At 47.2% G+C, this 20,897-nt stretch overlaps 1 protein-coding gene across 5 annotated transcripts in view; it reads left to right on the top strand.

Annotated features, from left to right (window-relative positions):
- Positions 1-266: 266 nt before the first annotated feature.
- The window catches only part of C14H2orf92 (chromosome 14 C2orf92 homolog), a 36,153-nt gene continuing 15,522 nt past the window's right edge, over positions 267-20,897 (top strand). For all 5 annotated transcript variants that reach the window (XM_021925074.2, XM_021925075.2, XM_021925072.2 and 2 more), the window contains exons 1-4: positions 267-1,208; positions 3,232-3,399; positions 7,299-7,400; positions 8,988-9,071. In XM_021925074.2, coding sequence (XP_021780766.2) covers positions 911-1,208; positions 3,232-3,399; positions 7,299-7,400; positions 8,988-9,071 — 652 coding nt within the window. In that variant the 5' untranslated portion in view covers positions 267-910. The remainder of the gene's footprint in view (positions 1,209-3,231; positions 3,400-7,298; positions 7,401-8,987; positions 9,072-20,897) is intronic.

Here is a 20,897-nt window from a genome sequence, read left to right as displayed (position 1 = left end):
AGGGTTGAATTGTGCGGGTCCACTTCTATGCAGATTACTTTATTTTTTCTTTTTTGAGACAGAGTCTCTCTCTGTCGCTCAGGCTGGAGGGTAGTGGTGTGATCTTGGCTCACTGCAGCTTTCACCTCCCAGGTGCAAGTGATTCTCCTGCCTCAGCCTCCCAAGTGGCTGGAACTGTGGACACTTGCCACCACACCTGGCTAATGTTTGTATTTTTAGTAGAGAAGGGGTTTCACCGTGTTGGTCAGGCTTGTCTTGAACTCCTGACCCCAAGTGATCTGTCTGCCTCGGCCTCCCAGATTGCTGGGATTACAGGCGTGAACCACCGTGCCTGGCCCTGTATAACTCTTTGTGCGAGTTTTTACCGCTAAAAGATATCTGCCGTGTCAGCCATGGAACACACACTGTGAGAACATGAAGCCTCAAGGGCAGGGCTGGCTACACAATTTGTGGGACCCAGTACAAAATGAACATGGGAAAAAACTAGAAAAAAGCGTAGTACAAGGTACTAAAATAGAAAGATTTTTCCTTTGAAAACAGTTTAATACTTATATAATAGAGGGAAATAGTGACACATGAGTAACAAAATGGGCGTAACACTTGGTCTGTGCTATTTTGGTGTTATAATTTTACCTAATACAATAAATAGCAACACTTTGTTAGTGAGATGGGGTTTCACCATGTTGGCCAGGCTGGTCTGGAACTCCTGACCTCAGGTGATCCACCTGCCTCAGCCTTCCAAAGATTACAGGTGTGAGCCTCCGCACCCGGCTGTGATGTCTTGATTGATCACAGGATTTTTCTGGCTATTCTAACTACTTCCAATTCGCTTCAGCCAATTTAGTTGAGTTTTTGTCACTTGTGACTTCAGAGTCCTGGTTAATATCCTGTTGCCCTCAGGACATGCGGGATGGAGGAAGGCACCAGGGAGCCGAGGGAAGTGAGCAGAGAGGCAGTCACTTCAGGGCCACCAGCATGGCTCCTGTCACTGTCCACAGACACAGGCCCTTCCCCTTCTCACGGGCAAGCAGGCCCCACCTCACTTCCGGGTGTGACTTCACAGACCGTCAGGTTCCGTGGTACCCTGGAGTCCACAGCCGCTGAGTCTGAAGGGTCTTCAGAAGACTGGCTTCTCCCTGATGGTTCATGGACTAAGGCAAAGATGAGCAGAGCCATGGCCCTCTTCTTTGTGCTCTGCTGGATCCAAGGTATGTTGCTGTGGCAGCTGGAGAGAAACATGGGCCTCGCCTCCAGCCTAAGTGGGGCAGAGGAGGGCGTTCCCTCGCACAGTGGGGAGCGCAGATGCTCTACCTACTCGACCTTCTTTACCTCCCCAAATCTACCCTTCAGGGTTTATTACTTGGGATAAGGGGGTAACTGAAAACATTTTCCTAACTTTGAAGCTATCTCAAAATTCAGAGCTCTATAGGAGGGTGGCATACATCCATATTTTAACTTTTCATTGTAAGAATTTCCAAACATCTGCAAAAGTAGAAAGATTAGTATAAAGAACCACCATGTGCGGCCGGGCGCGGCGGCTCACGCCTGTAACCCCAGCACTTGGGGAGGCCAAGGCGGGTGGATCACGAGGTCAGGAGATCGAGACCATCCTGGCTAACACGGTGAAACCCCGTCTCTACTAAAAATACAAAAAAATAGGTGAGCGTGGTGGCGGGCGCCTGTTGTCCCAGCTACTCGGGAGGCTGAGGCAAGAGAATGGTGTGAACTCTGGAGGCGGAGCTTGCAGTGAGCAGAGATTGCGCCACTGCACTCCAGCTTGGGTGACAGAACGAGACTCTGTCTCAAAAAAAAAAAAAAAAACAGCATCTGGCCAGGTACAGTGACTCAGTCCTGTAACCCCAGCACTTTAGGAGGCCAAGGCAGGAGGATCCCTTGAGCTCCGGAGTTTGCAACAAGCCTAGGCGACAAAATGAGAGCCTGTCTGTATAAAACATTAAAAAATTAGCCATGCATGGTGGTGTGTGCCTGTGGTCCCAGCTACTAGGGAGGCTGAGGTGGGAGGATCACTTGAGCCCAAAAAGTTGAGGCTGGCCGGGCGCGGTGGCTCACGCCTGTAATCCCAGCACTTTGGGAGGCCGAGGCGGGCGGATCACAAGGTCAGGAGATCGAGACCATGGTGAAACCCTGTCTCTACTAAAAATACAAAAAATGAGCCGGGCGCGGTGGCGGGCGCCTATAGTTCCAGCTACTCGGGAGGCTGAGGCAGGAGAATGGCGTGAACCCAGGAGGCAGAGCTTGCAGTGAGCCAGGATCGCGCCACTGCACTCCAGCTTGGGCGACAGAGCGAGACTCCGTCTCGAAAAAAAAAAAAAAAAGTTGAGGCTGCAGTAAGCTCTGATCACACCACTGCACTCAAACTTGGGCAACAGAGGGGGGTCCTGTCTCAAAAAAAAAGTAGTAATAACTTTATAGAGATATAATATGTAATAAAATTCACCCTTAATTTTATTTTCCTATGTATTATTATTATTTTTGAGGCAGGGTCTCCCTCTGTCACCCAGGGCTGGAGTGCAGTGACACAATCACAGCTAATTGCAGCGTCCACCTTCGAGGCCCAAGGATCCTCCCTTCAGCCTCCCCAGTAGTTGGGACCACAGGCATGAACCACCACACCCAGCTAATTTTTTAAATTTTTGTAGAAATAGGGATCTCACTATGTTGCCCAGGCTGATCTCAAACTCCAGGGCTCAAGTGATCCTCCTACCTTGGCCTCCCAAAGTGCTGGGATTACAGGCATGAACCACCACATCTGGCCACATTTACCCTATAAAAAGTATATAATTCAGTGGTTTTTATTATACTCACACAGGTGTGAAGCATCACATCACTATCTAATTTTATTTAATTTTTAATTTTTAATTTTTTGAGATGGAGTATAGCTCTCTCACCCAGGCTGGAGTGCAATGGCGCTATCTCGGCTCACTGCAACCCCTGCTTCCCAGGTTCAAGCGATTATCCTGCCTCAGCCTCCCAAGTTGCTGGGATTACAGGCGCGTGCCACCATGCCTGGCTAATTTACTAAATTAGTAAATTACTAGTAAATTAGTAATTACTAAAATACAATTTTTAGTAGAGATGGGGTTTCATCATGTTGGCCAGGCTGGTCACGAACTCCTGACCTCAGTGGATCCTCCCGTCTCAGCTTCCTGAGTGACTGGGACCACAGGTGTACAGCACCATGCCCAGATAATTACTTTTTATTTTTTGTAGAGTCCGGGTCTCCCTATGTTCCCCAGGCTGGTCTCGAACTCCTGACCTCAAGTGATCCTCCCACCTCGACCTCCCACAGTGCTGGGATTACAGATGTGAGCCACCGCACCTGGCCTGAATTTTCCTCAAGTTCAAAAAATCCTGATGAAGGTTTGGCTAAAATATTTGGTGAGTTACCCCCCTTCCTGTGGAACCTCAGGCTGGATTTGAAGAGTTGCATGCGTGGCCCTCATGATCTCCCAGGTAACCTGTTCTCACTGCTGTGAAGGCAAGGCAGGTGCTCTTCCTTGAGGCTAGAATCTGTTTGTCTACGTGTCAAAGTCTCAACAAATTAAGCAAAACAGACGATAAACACCTCAAAAGGACCCTACTGAGCATGAGTGGAGCAGAGCAGGGCTGCGTGGGAGCTCACTGAGTCTGCAGCATCAGATGCCACCTCACACCATGACACACCTGCCTCGCCAGTTTCTGCTCTGAGGCCCCAAGGCCGAGCTGAACCTCCTCCAGGGGTTCTCAGCCCTAATTGAGTATGAGAACCCCTGGGACAATCCTCTTTTTAACAATTGAGACATTCCACATGCAACCCGCATCAGATTTTGGGGCGTGGGGATAGACCTTCGCATTTGTAGTTTTCTAATCCTCCAGGGGACACTAGGCTGAGACTCACTGGTCCCCACTCTAAACCTTGCATTGAATGTATGAGAAAAACTAAGGCTTAGCAGAGAGCTGAGACGGAGAAAAGGGTTCTGAACCACAGCTGTCTGCTGAAGGAAGCTGTGCAAATGCCAGTGAAGTCTCTCCTTCACTGGGTGCCTGGGCTGTGCATCGGGAGCGAAGGTTGAGGGTTGCCTTAGGTGTGAGAAGGAGCAACCGGGACAGTGGCACTGATGCTTCCCCCCGGGTTAGGAGGCATTCGGATCACAGAGCGATGCCTGTTCATTCCTGCTCGCAAGGGAGCAGATCTCTAGACACCCGATGGGTCTCCGTTCCCGCAGCTGTCCGTGTCAGGAGTGCTGGGCTTCCTCCTCCCCATGGAGCCATCACAGAGGCCTCGGGCAGTCTGCATAGACGGCTGCCTGGCAGGTGACCAGGAGGGATGAATGAGCAGATGCAGGTAGCACTTGCAGTCCCCCTCGCTGTGCCCTCAGCACCTGCTGTCTAGGAGGCAGAAGCCTTGTCTCAGCCTCGCAGGTGACCCCGGTGTCTCTGAACGTGGCCCCGTATGTGTAGGAGGCGGGTGATTGCATCTGAAGATGGGAGAAGAGTTGGGGGTTTGCGAAGCTCCCATCACCCCTCAAGAGCCCCCTGACCGGCCCAGCTCCCGCCAGGTGGGCCTTGGCATTGGAGGCCACGGCTCAACTCTGCAGTTCCCTCTGGGCAGCATTTCCAGGGACTCGTAGGTCCCCATGGTCCTCAAGGAGGGGTGGTGAGAGCAGCTCCTCATTGTCCTGGTGACCCTCATGGTTCATTTTCTGGTGTCTCTGTGGTGAGCTCCTGTTACGTCGAGCGAGTGAAAACCACCGAGAACCAGCAGCCCCAGAAATGCACCGAGAATAAATACAGGATGAGTGGGGTTTGTGAGGACTGTTTTCTGTGTCTTAGCAGGGAAAGCCTGGAAGGGAAGGTAAAACTTCTGCTTCCCAGGAAAGCCAGAAGCCTGAGAACTTAATATATTTCAAAAATGTACCCTCATGGATCAGCAACAGTTTTCCAAAGAAAGAGCTTTCCGAGCTTATAGAATCCGTTCTGCTTTGTTTCTGCCCCCGTGGCTCCCACCCCTGTTTTTGTGGGTGCAGTTTTTTTTTTTTTTTTTTTTTTTTGAGACGGAGTCTCGCGCTGTGCCCCAGGCTGGAGTGCAGTGGCGCAATCTCGGCTCACCGCAAGCTCCGCCTCCCGGGTTCACGCCATTCTCCTGCCTCAGCCTCCTGAGTAGCTGGGACTACAGGCGCCACCACCACGCCCGGCTAGTTTTTTGTATTTTTAGTAGAGACGGGGTTTCACCGTGTTAGCCAGGATGGTCTCGGTCTCCTGACCTCGTAATCCGCCCGTCTCGGCCTCCCAAAGTGCTGGGATTACAGGCTTGAGCCACTTCGCCCAGCCATGGGTGCAGTTTTCATACAGAACATTTGGACACAGGCTTCAAAACTCTCTGAAGACGGCTTTCCCCTTTGGGTCTGTCAGATCCTGGCAGTCGCGTCCCAGGAAGGGCTGGGGTCAGGCTCCTTGCTCCCCACCCTTCTTCAGTGGCACGAAGGGTGGGGTGGAGGGTGTGAGTCACGTGTGATCTTGGTGTGGGCTGTGGCCGGTCTGCAGCACCCCTTCAATGACTGCTTCAAGGGCTTTTCATGATGCTGTAGCTCATGAGTTAGTGTTTCCTAGAGGCTGTTTCCAGGTGTCTTACGTGTCACACACTGGCCCACCAGGGCTGGAGTGAGATCATGAGCACCCAATTGTTGGTGAAGGGAGTTGACAGAGACATCGAATGTCAGTGAACAGGAGTGACCTTGGGTCTCAGTAAATACTGTGGTCAACTGAATCCAGAACCCAGCCTCACCAGCAGGGCCCCCTTCCTCCGGAGGGCTGCTTAGCCGTGTACCTGTGTTCTGGCTGCTGTGGGCCGAGCTGGTTTTCTTTTTTTTTTTTTTTTTTTTTTTAGACAGATTCTCGCTCTGTCGCCCAGGCTGGAGTGCAGGGGCCGGATCTCAGCTCACTGCAAGCTCCGCCTCCCGGGTTCCCGCCATTCTCCTGCCTCAGCCTCCCGAGTAGCTGGGACTACAGGCGCCTGCCACCTCGCCCGGCTAGGTTTTTGTATTTTTAGTAGAGACGGGGTTTCACTGTGTTAGCCAGGATGGTCTCGATCTCCTGACCTCGTGATCCGCCCATCTCGGCCTCCCAAAGTGCTGGGATTACAGGCTTGAGCCACCGCGCCCAGCCAGGCCCAGCTGGTTTTCTTCCCCTCCTGTCTTCCCTGGCCCTTGCTTTGTAGTTCTGTGTGACTGTGTCGTGTCTGGTTATATCTGTGTATACTTCTGCCTCTCCCACTATCTAGATGGCTTGGGGAGGCACACCACACACCAGGTCACCTTCCTCCTTGAACCCCCAGCACCTCGTCCTGTGTCTGTGCAGAGATAAGGCTGGTTGAAAGCTTGTGTGAATGATCTGAAGTCTTCTTCTCTAGTCCAGTCTCCAGGAGCATTGTGATCTTTAGGGGCGTGGGCTTGGTTCCTCTGTACAGTAATGGGTCATAAAAGTGAGTGGTCAAGATCATCCCGGTGAGGGCAGTCCGTGTGGTGCCATAGTTGCTGTACCAGTTAAGAATGCGCCTGGGCCAGGCGCGATGGCTCACGCTTGTAATCCCAGCACTTTGGGAGGCTGAGGTGGGAAGATCATGAGGTCAGGAGATCGAGGAGCCAGCCCTGGCTAGCTGCGGTGGGGAAACCGTGTCTCTACTAAAATACAAAAATTGCTTGGTGAGGGAGTGGCTGAGCCTGTAGTCCCAGCTGCTCTCGGGCTGAGGCAGGAGAATGGCATGAACCAGGAGCCAGAGGCTGCCCGAGCTGAGATAGCTGCACTCCCAGCCTGGAGGCGACAGAGCTGAGACTCTGTCTCAAAAAAAAAAAAAAAGATGCACCTGGCTGCGAAAGTCACAAGAAGGCTCCTGGCTGATACAGTGGCTTAAACAAAGAGTGTTTTTTTTTCCTTCTGTCACTGTAGCAATGATCTGGGGAGGCCGGCCACTGTGGCTTTGGCGCAGGAGGCTGGGAAAGACCGCTTCTCTGTGATATCCTTCCAGGGGGCCTCCCCAGCGGACTGACAGCAGGAAGAGGAGATGAGGCACTGGAGTATCATGGATTGGGGTCATATATCTTTAGTGGGCAATGTTTGCTACCCTGAATGTCTCCTGCCATTAAAATGTTCTGCAAGTGATTTAGGTAGTTGGAGTTTCCTTCCCTATAATGTCCAATATCCATTGAGTTTGTGTCATGCATTCGTTGTATTCATCGTCTGCTTTAGGTACTTAGCAAACTATTGCTGGTATTAACATGCCTTTGTTTACTTCACTGCAGATGAAATTCTGCTGCAAGTGTTTTCCAAGGCTCCGTATGACCCATCATTTGATGAAACAAGAATAGCAGTCAGATCCATTACAAAGAGAAACACACAAAAAAGCAAGTACATGTCGGTAACCTGATATGGGTACGCACCTCTGCAGACCTCTGTGTTATCTCAAATGTGTGATGCTAGCATTTTAGCGTTCCTTAAATTAACTACTGGGGTGGTGGGGGGCAAAGCCAAACTGAGATGTGAAGAACTCTCTGAAATCCCCTCTACAATCTTCCTCCCAATATGGGAGTCTATAGGCTTCAGTGTGGATATCCCTGTATTTTGGGGTGATCCCTGATATGCAGTGTCAGGCACGTTCTGCCACTGTGGAGGCTGTGCAGAGGACAGAAGCCTGGCTTGCAAGTGGGGTTCACTGTTCCTTGTAACAGGAGCTGTGAGCTATAAAGCTATTCACCAGCACTTTATAGGTCACTGCCCATGAGTGCCCAAGTCACTGACTTGGAAGAACAGTGTCTTCCTACATCCCTCCCTGTCACCCCTGCCGTCATTCTGCCCCATCCTCTGTAAAATATTTGCCCGGAGAAGCAGAGCTGATTTCTCCTCCAGCACTGATGCTCCAGTGCTAATGCTGAGAGGAAGCAGCTGGCCACGTATGCAAAAATAATGCATATTAACCCCAAATCACATGAAGAAAAGAGAAACCCTGGAAGGTGGACATCATGTGAATTAGGAAGAAAAGTAACAACGAGTAATTAGTTATCAGAATAAACCAGCTTTGTGTGCCGTGAATTATAAGACTCTCAGTAAAGCAGTTTAGTAACTAATCACTCTGCCAATGCATTCCATAAGCCTTTGAGAAAAGATATGAATATTTCACTGCATAATCTCAGTAGCTTGCCCTGAATCATGTTTTATGATGCTCCCTTGGCTGATACATTATGAGGAATACTTTTTTTTTTTTTTTTTAAGACGGAGTTTCGCTCTGTCGCCCAGGCTGGAGTGCAGTGGCGCCATCTCGGCTCACTGCAAGCTCCGCCTCCTGGGTTCACGCCATTCTCCTGCCTCCGCCTCTGAGTAGCTGGGACTACAGGCGCCGCCACCACGCCCGGCTCTTTTTTTGTATTTTTAGTAGAGACGGGGTTTCCCCGTGTTAGCCAGGGTGGTCTCGATCTCCTGACCTCATGACCCACCCGCCTCGGCCTCCCAAAGTGCTGGGATTACAGGCGTGAGCCACCGCGCCCGGCCACTAGGAACACATTTTTAGCAAAGTGCTTGCCTGATTAAGTATATCTTTTCTTAATGATTCATCACTGTCTTCTGAACAGAGAACTGTCCACATGTCATTTATTGGATCAAAGTGATTGTGCTTGAAATCGTTTGGCATACACCATGTAGGCCTTTCTACCAGTTTTCCCATAGAGTTAATCCTGCCCTGTGCACAAATCTCTCAATGCTTATGCATATTGTCTGTCAAGAGACCATGTGAAAGTGAGCTTAGCCCCTGGTGTTGTGTTGGAACTTCAGATGCTTGCAGACACTTCATGACTGCTCTGTGACACTCAGAACAGGTGGGTTCAGGCCAAGTGCATGATGCTGCCCTCAAAATGCCGTGCAGAAGAGTATCAGTTTAAAGGGAATACCTGCAGATCCAATGAAAGACTTAATCACAGCCATGGTTTATTTTCCCATAGGCTATTCCCAACCAAAGAGCTTGAACGATGCTGTATTTGCATCAGGTTCAAAGGAACGAGAGGAACATTTGGCTAAAATATTTGGTAAGTAGCCTCCTGCCATGAAGCCCTTTAGCCTGTGTTTGAAGAGTTACCTGCTTGCATGCTTGTCCCGGGTTGTCACTCAAGTAGCCTGTTCCTGCTGCCTTGAGGGGAAAGCAGCTGCTTTGCCTTGAGGCTAGAATCTGTTTCTCCATGAGTCAAAACCTCAATAAATTAAGCCCAACGTGGAAAATAAACACCTGGAAAGGATCCTGCTCCTCAAAAAGTGATCTCTGGAGCAGGAGCATCTGGTAGTGTGAGAATACCCTGGGGAGACTGTTTAAAAGAGACACCCCGGCCGGGCGCGGTGACTCAGGCCTGTAGTCCCAGCACTTTGGGAGGCTGAGGTGGGAGGATCACCTGAGGTCAGGAGTTCGAGACCAGCCTGGCCAACATGGTGAAACCCCGTCTCTACTAAAAATACAAAAATCAGCCGGGCGTGGTGGCAGGCGCCTGTTATCCCAGCTACTTGGGAGGCTGAGGCAGGATAATTGCTTGAACCCAGGAGGTGGAACTTACAGGGCGCTGAGATCACGCCGCTGCACTCCAGCCTGGGTGACAGAGCAAGGCTCCATCTCAAAAAAAAGAAAAAAAGAAAAAGGATAAAAAGAGACACCCCTTGGCCGGGCGCGGTGCCTCATACGTATGATCCCAGGGCTTTGGGAGGTCAAGGCGAGAGGATTGCTGGAGGGCAGAAGTTCGGGACCAGCCTGAGCAACATACCAAAAACCGCTAAAACAACTCCCCCGACACGTGACAAATTAGCCAAGTGTGGTGGCTTGTGCCTGTGGTCCCAGCTACTCGGGAGGCTGAGGTGGTGAAGCAGGACGAGCCACAGACAAAACTCCTCAGACACCGAGTTACAGAAGGAAGGGGTTTATTCGGCCGGGGGCATTGGCAAGACTCCTGTCTCAAGAGCCGAGCTCCCCGAGTGAACAATTCCTGTCCCTTTTAAGGGCTCACAACTCTCAGGGGGTGCGTGCGAGAGGGTCGTGACTGATTGAGCAAGCAGGGGGTACGTGACTGGGGGCTGCAGGCACCGGTAATTAGATGGGAACAAAACAGGACAGGGATTTTCACAGTGCATTTCTATACAATATCTGTGATCTATAGATAACATAACTGATTAGGTCAGGGGTTGATCTTTAACTACCAGGCGCAGGGTGCGGTGCCGGGCTGTCTGCTTTCATTTCTGCCTTTTAGTTTTGACTTTTTCTTTCTTTGGAGGCAGAAATTGGGCATAAGACAATATGAGGGGTGGTCTCCTCCCTTAGTGGGAGGATCTTTTGAGCCCAGGAGTTTGAGGCTGCCATGAGCTATGATTGTGCCACTGTACTCCAGCCTGGGCAGCAGAGCTATACTGTCTATTAAAAAAAAAAGAGAGAGAGAGATGTCTTATTTCATGTTCAGTGATCATTTATGTGAGGTGGGGTGAGACCTTTGCATCACTAGGTTTTAAAGCCCTTCAGGTGATTCTAGGCTGTGACTCATTCATCTTCTCCAAGCTTCTCATTTACTATTTGAGAAAAACGAAGCCCCAGATGGAAAGTGGTGGGGTGGGGAGCTCCAGGAATCTGTCCCTTTACCAAAACAACAATTTAGCTGGCAAAACTACGTTAAGTAGCTATGAAATATTGGCGTCTAGTAGAACACTTGCAGTGTCCAAGAGTGAGCCTGATGAAGAGGTTGCCAAATTTCAGCATTTCGGGTAGTGGCTACCATCCTCCCTTCCCAAGCCCTGTGACAGGCAGCAGTGTGGAGAGCAGTGCCACATTCCTAGCAAGGATTGCTGGTGCCAGGGTGGGCAATAGAGACCTGTCTTCTAAAACTCAGGTTGTGTATTTGATTGCTGGTTGCTATTTTAGAACACCAAGGGGCTAACACTAAGACTGACCATTGTTTTAACTGGCATTGTTAAATGCCAGTTAAAAAACTCTGTGGGCTGAAGAGGCTTCCAAGCAACCCTGTTGAGGGGATTTAAGGAAATAAGGTTTTTTGTTTTTCTCTTTTTGGAGATAGACACTTAAGGAAACTTTTGTCAGGTCGTTGGCTAACTTCAGATATAAGAAAACAGAAAATTCAGCATTCTCACAACAAGAACTACACACTTTGCAAAACTAGTTTGGAAAAGTTACAAAAAAATTGCTTCAGCCTTCAATAAGCAAAAATCAACAATCACTGAAAGAGACGATTAGGTTTCCAGAGTTATTAAAATGTAATACACAGAATGTCCATCTCTCAACATAAAATTATAAAACATACAAAGAAACAGGAAAGGATGGCTCATTCACAGGAAAAAGGAATTTGGCAGAACTGGTTCCTGAGGAAACCTGGGAATTAAAATTACTATACAAGATGTTAAATCAACTGTCTTCAAATGTTCACTGAACTTAAAGGAGATCATTAACAAATAAGGAAATCAGGAAAACAATATATAAATAATATCAATAAAGAGATAGAAATTCTTGAAAAGAGCCAAAAAAATTCTGGAGCTGAAAAGTATAATAAATGAATACTTGGCTCATGCCCATTAATCCCAGAACTTTAGGAGGCCAAGGCAGGTAGATCACGAGGTCAGGAGATTGAGACCATCCTGGCTAACATGGTGAAATCCTGTCTCTACTAAAAATACAAAAAATTAGCCGGGTGTGGTGGTGGGCACCTGTAGTCCCAGCTACTCGGGAGGCTGAGGCAGGAGAACAGCATGAACCTGGGAGGCGGAGCTTGCAGTGAGCCAAGATGGCGCCACTACACTCCAGCCTGGGCAACAGAGCAAGACTCTGTCTCGAAAAAAAAAAAAAAAAAAAAAAAAAGAAAGGATCAGCACTCTTGAAAATAAGACATTGAAAGTATCCAGGCTGAGATGCAGAAAGAAAAAAAAAAAAGAGAAAATGAGTAGAACATGTGGGACTTGTGGAGCATCATCAGGCATACTAAAATATACATTATGGGAATCTCAGAAGGAGAAGACAGAGAGAGAGACCCGAAGAGAATGTTCGAATAAAGAATGGCTCCAAACTTCTTGAATATGTTGAAAGACATGAATATGCACATTCAAGTTGCTCGATGAACTCCAAGCACAATACTCAGAGATTCACAGTGAAACACGTTATCATCAAATTGTCAAAATCCATACACAAAGGGAATCTTGAAAGCAGTAACAGAGAAGTGACTCATAGCATAAAAGGAACCCTCAGTAAAATTCACCACTCATTTCTCCTCAACAACCACAGAGGGTAGAAGGCAGGATGGCACATTCAAAGTTCTGAAAGAAAAATAATGTAATCAGCAGGGCATGGTGGCTCATTCCTGTAATCCCAGCACTTTGGGAGGCCGATGTGGGCAGATCACATGAGCCCAGGAATTCAAGACCAGCCTGGGCAATATGGCAAAACCCTGTCTCTACTAAAAATACAGAAAAAAAAAAAAAAATTAGTTGGGTGTGATGGTGCACACCTGTAGTCCCAGCTATTCAACAAACTGAAGTGGGAGGATCACCTGAGCCTGGGAAGCCCAGGCTGCAGTGAGCTGAGATTGTGCCACTGCATTCCACCCTGGGTGATGGGAGTGAGATCCTTTCTTGAAAAAAAAAAAGAAAAATACCGTCAAGCAATAGTTATCTGACAAAATTATCTTTCCAGAATAAAAGAGAAATAGAACATTTTCAGATAAACAAAAGCTGAGAGACCCGCCTTATGAGAAATGGCAAAGAGAGCCCTTCAGGCTGAAATGAAGGGACGTTTGACAGTCACTTGAAGACATAAGAAAAAAAAATGCTGGCAAAGGTAACTACCAGTTCTAAAAGTCTTATTGTACTTTAGGTTTCATCTATAACTTCTGCCTTTTAAAAATATTATTTAAAAGGCGAATGCATGAAATAATAATTACACATCTGTTAATGGTCTTACAATGTATAAGGATAGATTCTGTAATAACAACAATATAAAGGGAAGGGAATAGAGATATATATGTGCAGAGTATTTGTATACTATTGAAACTAAGTTGATACCATGCAAACTAGGTTGTTATAAATTTAAGATAACTAGGTGTTTAAGTTTAAACAATTGTTTTTTTTTTTTTTGAGACGGAGTCTCGCTCTGTTGCCCAGGCTGGAGTGCAGTGGCCAGATCTCAACTCTCTGCAAGCTCTGCCTCCCGGGTTCACGCCATTCTCCTGCCTCAGCCTCCCAAGTAGCTGGGACTACAGGCGCCCACCACCTCGCCCAGCTAGTTTTTTGTATTTTTTAGTAGAGATGGGGTTTCACTGGTTAGCCGGGATGGTCTCCATCTCCTGACCTCGTGATCCACCCGTCTCGGCCTCCCAAAGTGCTGGGATTACAGGCTTGAGCCACCGCGCCCGGCTAAACAAATTTTAACTTAACCAGTTTCGGTGTTTCCAAGGTAACCAGTAAATAATAACTTAAAAAAGATGGAATAAAAGAGTAAAAGAGTTGAAGCCATGCAGGGTGGCTCATGCCTGTAATCCCAGCCCTTTGGGAGGCTGAGGTGGGGGGATCACCTGAGGGCAGGAGTTTGAGACCAGCCTGGCCAACATGATGAAACCCTGTCTCTACTAAAAATACAAAAATTAGCCGGGTGTGGTGGCAGGTGTCTGTAATCCCAGCTACTTGGGAGCCTGAGGCAGGAGAATTGCTTGAACCTGGGAGGCGGAGGTTGCCATGAGCTGAGATCATGCCATTGCACTCCAGCCTGGGCAACAAGAGCGATACTCTATCTCAAAAAAAAAAAAAAAAAAAAAGAAAAGAAAAAAGAAAAAGAAAGAGTCAAATGGAACATTATAAAGAACCAACTTAAAAAAAAAAAAGCAGTAATGGGGGAATGAGGAGCAAAAGAAAACACACACAAAACAAACCCCTAAATGACCGAAAACACAACACACATATACACAACAAACAGCAAAATGGCCGGGCCTGGTGGCCCATGCCTGTAAGCCCAGCACTTTGGGAGGCTGAGGCGGGCAGATCACTTAAGCTCAGGAGTTCAAGACCAGCCTGGCCAACACGGTGAAACCCCGTCTTTACTAAAATACAAAAATTAGCTGAGCATGGTGGTACATGCCTGTAATCCCAGCTACTCAGGAGGCTGAGTCAGGAGAATGGTGTGAACCCAGGAGGCGGAGCTTGCAGTGAGCCGAGATGGCGCCACTGCACTCCAGCCTGGGCAACAGTGAAAGACTCCGTCTCAAAAAAAAAAAAGCGGGGGGGTCTTAAATAAATAACCTGATTGTACACCTAAAGGAACTAGAAAAAGAACAGCATATTAAGTTGAAAGCCAGAAGAAAGAAGGAAATAGTAAAGTCTACAGAGGAAAGAAGTGAAATAACAGAAAATAGAAGAGAACTGATGAAACCCAAAATTAGTTGCTTAAAAACACCAACGAAATTGACAGACTTCTAGCTAGATTGGCAAAGAAAGAAGAGGACCCATTATTAATTCAGAAATTAGAGTGGGAATATTACTACTGATTTTCTGGAAATAGAAAGGATTTAATGAGAGAAGAATATGAACATTTGTATGCTCACAAATTGGAAGACCTAGATGAAATTTTGAGATTCCTGGAAGCCCATGAACTTGCAAAATTGACTCCAGAAGAAATAAGAAAATCTGAATAGACACATAACAAGTAAGGAGAATGAATCAGTAATCAAAACTTTCCAACGAAGAAAGTCTAGAATTAGATGTGTTCTCTGGCAAAATCTGCAAAAGCTATAAATAGAGCTAACACCAGTCCTCAAACTCTTCCAAGAAGCTGAAGAGGAAGAAACACTTCCTAGCTTACTCTAAGAGGCCAGTATGGCCCTGATACCAAAGGCAGACAAAGTCACTACAGGAAGACTAAAAACAAATGTCTCTTGTAAACAGAAAAATCCTCAACAGAACATTAGCTAACCAAATCCAATAGCCTATTAAAAGAACTATTCACCAGACCAAGAAGGATTTATTTCTGGAACAGAAGGATGGTTGAACGTAATAAAAATCACTGTAATATACCACATTAATATAATGAAGGAGGAAAACTATCATTTCAATTGATGCAGATACAGTATTTGACAAATTTCAACACTCTTTCATGATTAAAAAAAAAAAAAAAAAACTCAACAAACTAGAAACAGAAGGAAACTACCACAACATAATAAAGGCCTGTTTGAAAAACCCACCGATGATATCATGCTCAATGGTGAAAGACTGAAAGCTTTCCTCAAAGATCAGGAACAGGGCAAGGATGCCTGCTCTCACCAATTCTATTCAATACAGTACTGGAAGTCATAGCCAGAGTCATTAGGCAAGAAAAAGAAATGAGGCATCCAAATTGGAAAGGAAGAAGTCTCTGGTTGCAGATGACTTGATCTTATATGTTGAAAACCGTATAGACTCCACACACACACACACACACACACACACATGTTAGAACCAGTAAATGAATTTAGCAAAGTTATGGGGTACAAATTGAACACACAAAAATCAGTTGTGCAGTTGTGTTTTTATACACTAACAATATATACACTAATAATCCAAACAAGATAGGAGAACAATTAATTCCATTTACAATTATATCAAAAAACAATAAAATAATTAGAGATAAATTTAGCCAAGAAAGTGAAAGACTTATACCGATACTGAAAACTACAAAGAATTGATGAAAGAAAATAGACAAAGAATCTCATGTTCATGGACTGAAAAACTTAATATTGTTAAGATGTCAAAATTGACCTGGCATGGTGGCTCACACCTGTAATTTTAGCACTTGGGAGGCTGAGGCAAGAGGATCACTTGAGCCCAGGTGTTTGAGATCCAGCCTGGGCAGCACAGTAAGACCTGGTAACTATTTAAAAAAAAAAAAAAAAAAAGATGTCGAAGTTACCCAGAGTGATCTGCACATTCAATATAATCCCTATCAAAATCTCAAGGGCTTTTTTCCCAGCAAGAGAAAAATCACCATAAGATTCATATGGAATTTCAAATGCGCCAAACAGCAAAAATAGTCCTGAAAAAGAAGAAAAAAGTTGGAGGAATTTCACTTTCTCATTTGAAAACTTGCTACAAAGCCCAGTTATCCAAACAGTGTGATACTAGTATAAGGCTAATCATATAAACCAATAGAGTAGAATAGAAAGTTTATAAAGAAATGCATATGTCTACGGTCAGTTGATTTTCTTTTCTTTTTTTTTTTTTTTTGAGATGGAGTCTCACTCTGTCACCCAGGCTGGAGTGCAGTGGCGTGATCTTGGCTCACTGCAACCTTCATCTCCTGGATCCCAGTTCAAGCAATTATCTTGCCTCAGCCTCCTGAGTAGCTGGGATTACAGGTACCCGCCACCATGCCCAGCTTATTTTTATTTTATTTTATTTTTTTGAGACAGAGTCTCGCTCTGTCACTCAGGCTGGATTACAGTGATGCGATCTCAGCTCACTGCAAGCTCTGCCTCCTGGGTTCATGCCATTCTCCTGCCTCAGCCTCCCGAGTAGCTGGGACTACAGGCACCCGCCACCATGCCTGGCTAATTTTTTGTAATTTTAGTAGAGACGGGGTTTCACTGTGTTAGCCAGGATGGTCTCGATCTCCTGACCTCATGATTTGCCCGCCTTGGCCTCCCAAAGTGCTGGGATTGCAGGCGTGAGCCATTGTGCCCAGCCAGTCAATTGATTTTCAACAAGGGTGTCAAAGCCAACAGAGTGGAAATAACAGTCTCTTCAACAAATGGTCCTGGGAAAACTGGAAGGTCACAGGCAAAAGAATGAAGCTAGCTCATTACCTTATACCATATACAAAAATTCAAAGTGGGTCAATGATCTAAATTTATGAGCAAAAACTACTAGTCTCTTAGAAGTAACCATAGGTGAAAATCTTCATGACCTTGAATTAGGCATGTGGTGTTTTAAGTTTGACACCAAAAGCAGGCAAAAAGAGAAAAAAATAGCTAAATTGGACGTCGTCAAAATTAGAAACTGTTGTATATCAAAGGCATTTCTCCCACAGAATGAGAGAAAATATTGGCAAATCACATATCTGGATGAGGGATCAATATCCAGAAGACACAGGAAACTCCTGTAACTTAACAACAACAAAACAAACAACCCACTCCAAAAATGGGCAAATAACTTGAATAGCCATTTTCCAAAGAAGATACACAAATGGCTAATAAACACATAAAAAGATGCTCAACATCATTAGTCATTAGGCAAATGCAAATTACCACTATTCACACTTCTTAGAATGGCTTTTTTTTTTTTTTTTTTTGAGACAGAGTCTCGCTCTGTTGCCCAGGCTGGAGTGCAGTGGCCGGATCTCGGCTCACTGCAAGCTCCACCTCCTGGGTTCACGCCATTCTCCTGCCTCAGCCTCCCGAGTAGCTGGGACTACAGGCGCCCGTCACCAAGCCCGGCTAATTTTTTGTATTTGTAGTAGAGACGGGGTTTCACTGTGAAACCCCGTCTATGTGTTAGCCGGGTGGTCTCGATCTCCTGACCTTGTGATCCGCCCCCCTTGGCCTCCCAAAGTGCTGAGATTACAGGCGTGAGCCACCATGTCCAGCCTTTTTTTTCTTTTTTTGAGACAAAGTCTTGCTCTGTCACCCAGGCTGGAGCGCAATGGTGCGATCTCGGATTACTGCAACCTCCACCTCCCAAGTTCAAGCAATTCTCCTGCCTCGGCCTCCCTAGTAGCTGAGATTATAGTGCCTGCCACCAAACCTGGCTAATTTTTGCATTTTTAGTAGAGATGGGGTTTTGCCATGTGGGCCAGGCTGGTCACGAACTCCTGACCTCAGGTGATCTACCCACCTTGGCCTCTGAAAGTGCTGGGATTACAGGTGTGAGCCACCATGCCCAGTCAGAATGGCTTTTTTTTTTTTTTTTTTTTTTTTTTTAAGAAAAATAACAAATGTTGGTGAGGATGAAGGAAACTGAGACCCTCATACATTGCTGGTGGGAAGGTAAGATGGTGCAGCTGCTACATGTCCATTTTGTGCTGTTATAATGGAATATCACAGGCTGGGTAATTTGTAATAAATTGAAATTTATTGGCTTACAATTCTGAAGGCTGGGAAGTCCAAGACTGAGAGGCCAGCATCTGGCAAGAACCTTCTTGCTGTATCATCATCCCATGGCAGAAAGCAGAAATGCCATAGAGGGTGAAAGACAGAGCAAGGGAGGGCCTAATTTGTCCTTTTACATGGTATGCACTCTTGTGATAACTAACCCATTCCTGTGATAACCATATCTTGATGAGGGCACAATTTCCATGACCCAAACACCTCCACTAGGCCCTACCTCCTAACATGACCACCACATTGGAAATCAAATTTCCAGCACATGAAATTTGAGGACACATTTAAACCATAGCAATGGGTATAGAGTTTCTGTTTCAGTTGATTTTTTTTTTTTTTTTTTTTTGAGATGGAGTCTCGCCCTGTTACCCAGGCTAGAATGCAATGGTGCAATATCGGCTCACTGCAACCTCTGCCTCCCTGGTTCAAGTGATTCTCTTGTCTCAGCCTCCTCAGTAGCTGGGATTACAGGCATGTGCTACCATGCCTGGCTAATTTTTTGTATTTTTAGTAGAGATGGGGTTTCACCATGTTGGTCAGGCTGGTCTCGAACTCCTGACCTCATGCTCTGCCTGCCTCAGCCTCCCAAAGTGCTGGGATTACAGGCGTGAGCCACTGTGCCTCCCCGTTTCAGTTGATTTAAAAGTTCTGGTCCGGGTGCAGTGGCTCACGGCTGTAATCCCAGCACTTTGGGAGGCCGAGATGGGCAGATCACGAGGTCAGGAGATTGAGCCCATCCTGGCTAACATGGTGAAACCCCGTATCTACTAAAAATACAAAAATTAGCCGGGCGCGGTGGCGGGCGCCTGTAGTCCCAGCTACTTGGGAGGCTGAGGCAGGAGAATGGCGTGAACCCGGGAGGCGGAGCTTGCAGTGAGTGGAGATCACGCCACTGCACTCCAGCCTGGGCGACAGAGCGAGACTCTGTCTCAAAAAAAAAAAAAAAAAAGAAGTTCTGGAGGCCAAGTGCCTCAATCTCAGCACTTTGGGAGGCCAAGGCAAGTGGATTGCTTGAGGTTAGAAGTTCAAGACCAGCCTGACCAACATGGTGAAACCCCGTCTCTACTAAAAATTTTTTACAAAATTAGCTGGGTGTGGTGGCATGAGCCTGTAGTTCCAGCTAGTTGGGAGCCTGAGGTGGGAGGACATTTGAGCCTGGCGGGCAGAGGTTGCAGTGAGCTGAGACTGCACTACTGCACTCCAGCCTGGAGTTCTGAAAATAAATAGCGGTGATGTTTACACAACACTGTGAATGTTTTGAATGCCCTTAAATCGTACACTTAAATAGAGTGAAAATGGGCCAGGCATTGTGGCTCATGCCTGTAATTTCAACAATTTGCAAGGCTGAGGTGGGAGGCTCACTTGAGGCCAGGAGTTCCAGACCAGCCTAGGTAACATAGTGAGACCCTGTTCCTACAAAAACTTAAAAAATGAGCCGAGTGTGGTGACACATGCCTATAGTCTCAGCTACTCAGGAGGCTGAGGCGGGAGGATCGCTTGAGGCCAAGAGTTCAAGGCTTCAGTGAGCTATGATTATAGCACAGCAGTTCAGCTTGGGTGACACAGCGAGACTTTGTCTCTAAATAAATAGTAGAAATGGAAATTTCATGTTAAGTGTATTTTACCACCACCACCACCACCACCACAGAGCTAAAGCCAAGGCCCAGGAAAGTCCTCTTTAGCAGAGAGCTGAGACGGAGGAAAGGGTTCCGAACCACAGCTGTCTGCTGAAGGAAGCTGTGCAAATGCCAGTGAAGTCTCCCCTGAGGGTGCCTGGGCTGTGCGTCGGGAGCGAAGGTTGAGGGTCGCCTTAGGTGTGAGCAGGAGCAACCGGGACAGTGGCACTGATGCTTCCCCCCGGGTTAGGAGGCATTCGGATCACAGAGCGATGCCTGTTCATTCCTGCTCGCAAGGGAGCAGATCTCTCGACACCCAGTGGGTCTCCGTTCCGGCAGCTGTCCGTGTCAGGAGTGCTGGGCCTGTTCCTCCCCATGGAGCCATCACAGAGGCCTCGGGCAGTCTGCATAGACCACTGCCTGGCAGGTGACCAGGAGGGATGAATGAGCAGATGCAGGTAGCACTTGCAGTCCCTCTCGCTGTGCCCTCAGCACCTGCTGTCTAGGAGGCAAAGGCCTTGTTCTCGGCCTCCCAGGTGACCCCGGTGTCTCTGAACGTGGCCCCGTATGTGTAGGAGGCGGGTGATTGCACCTGAAGATGGGAGAAGAGTTGGGGATTTGGGAAGCTCCCATCACCCCTCAAGAGCCCACTGACCGGCCCAGCTCCCGCCAGGTGGGCCTTGGCATTGGAGGCCACGGCTCAACTCTGCAGTTCCCTCTGGGCAGCATTTCCAGGGACTCGTAGGTCCCCATGGTCCTCAAGGAGGGGTGGTGAGAGCAGCTCCTCATTGTCCTGGTGACCCTCATGGTTAATTTTCTGGTGTCTCTGTGGTGAGCTCCTGTTACGTCGAGCGAGTGAAAACCACCGAGAACCAGCAGCCCCAGAAATGCACCGAGAATAAATACAGGATGAGTGGGGTTTGTGAGGACTGTTTTCTGTGTCTTAGCAGGGAAAGCCTGGAAGGGAAGGTAAAACTTCTGCTTCCCAGGGAAGCCAGAAGCCTGAGAACTTAAAAGGGAAAGAGAACTTAATACGTTTCAAAAATGTACCCTCATGGATTAGCAACAGTTTTATAAACAGAGAGTTTTCCCAGCTTATAGAATCTGTTCTGATTCATCTATGCCCCCACAAACTTTACCCTATTTT

Source organism: Papio anubis, chromosome 14, assembly GCF_008728515.1.
Source record: "Papio anubis isolate 15944 chromosome 14, Panubis1.0, whole genome shotgun sequence".
Lineage (NCBI taxonomy): Eukaryota > Metazoa > Chordata > Mammalia > Primates > Cercopithecidae > Papio > Papio anubis.
The sequence above is the reverse complement of the archived record's forward strand: the minus strand, read 5'-3'. Positions and strand labels throughout refer to the sequence as shown.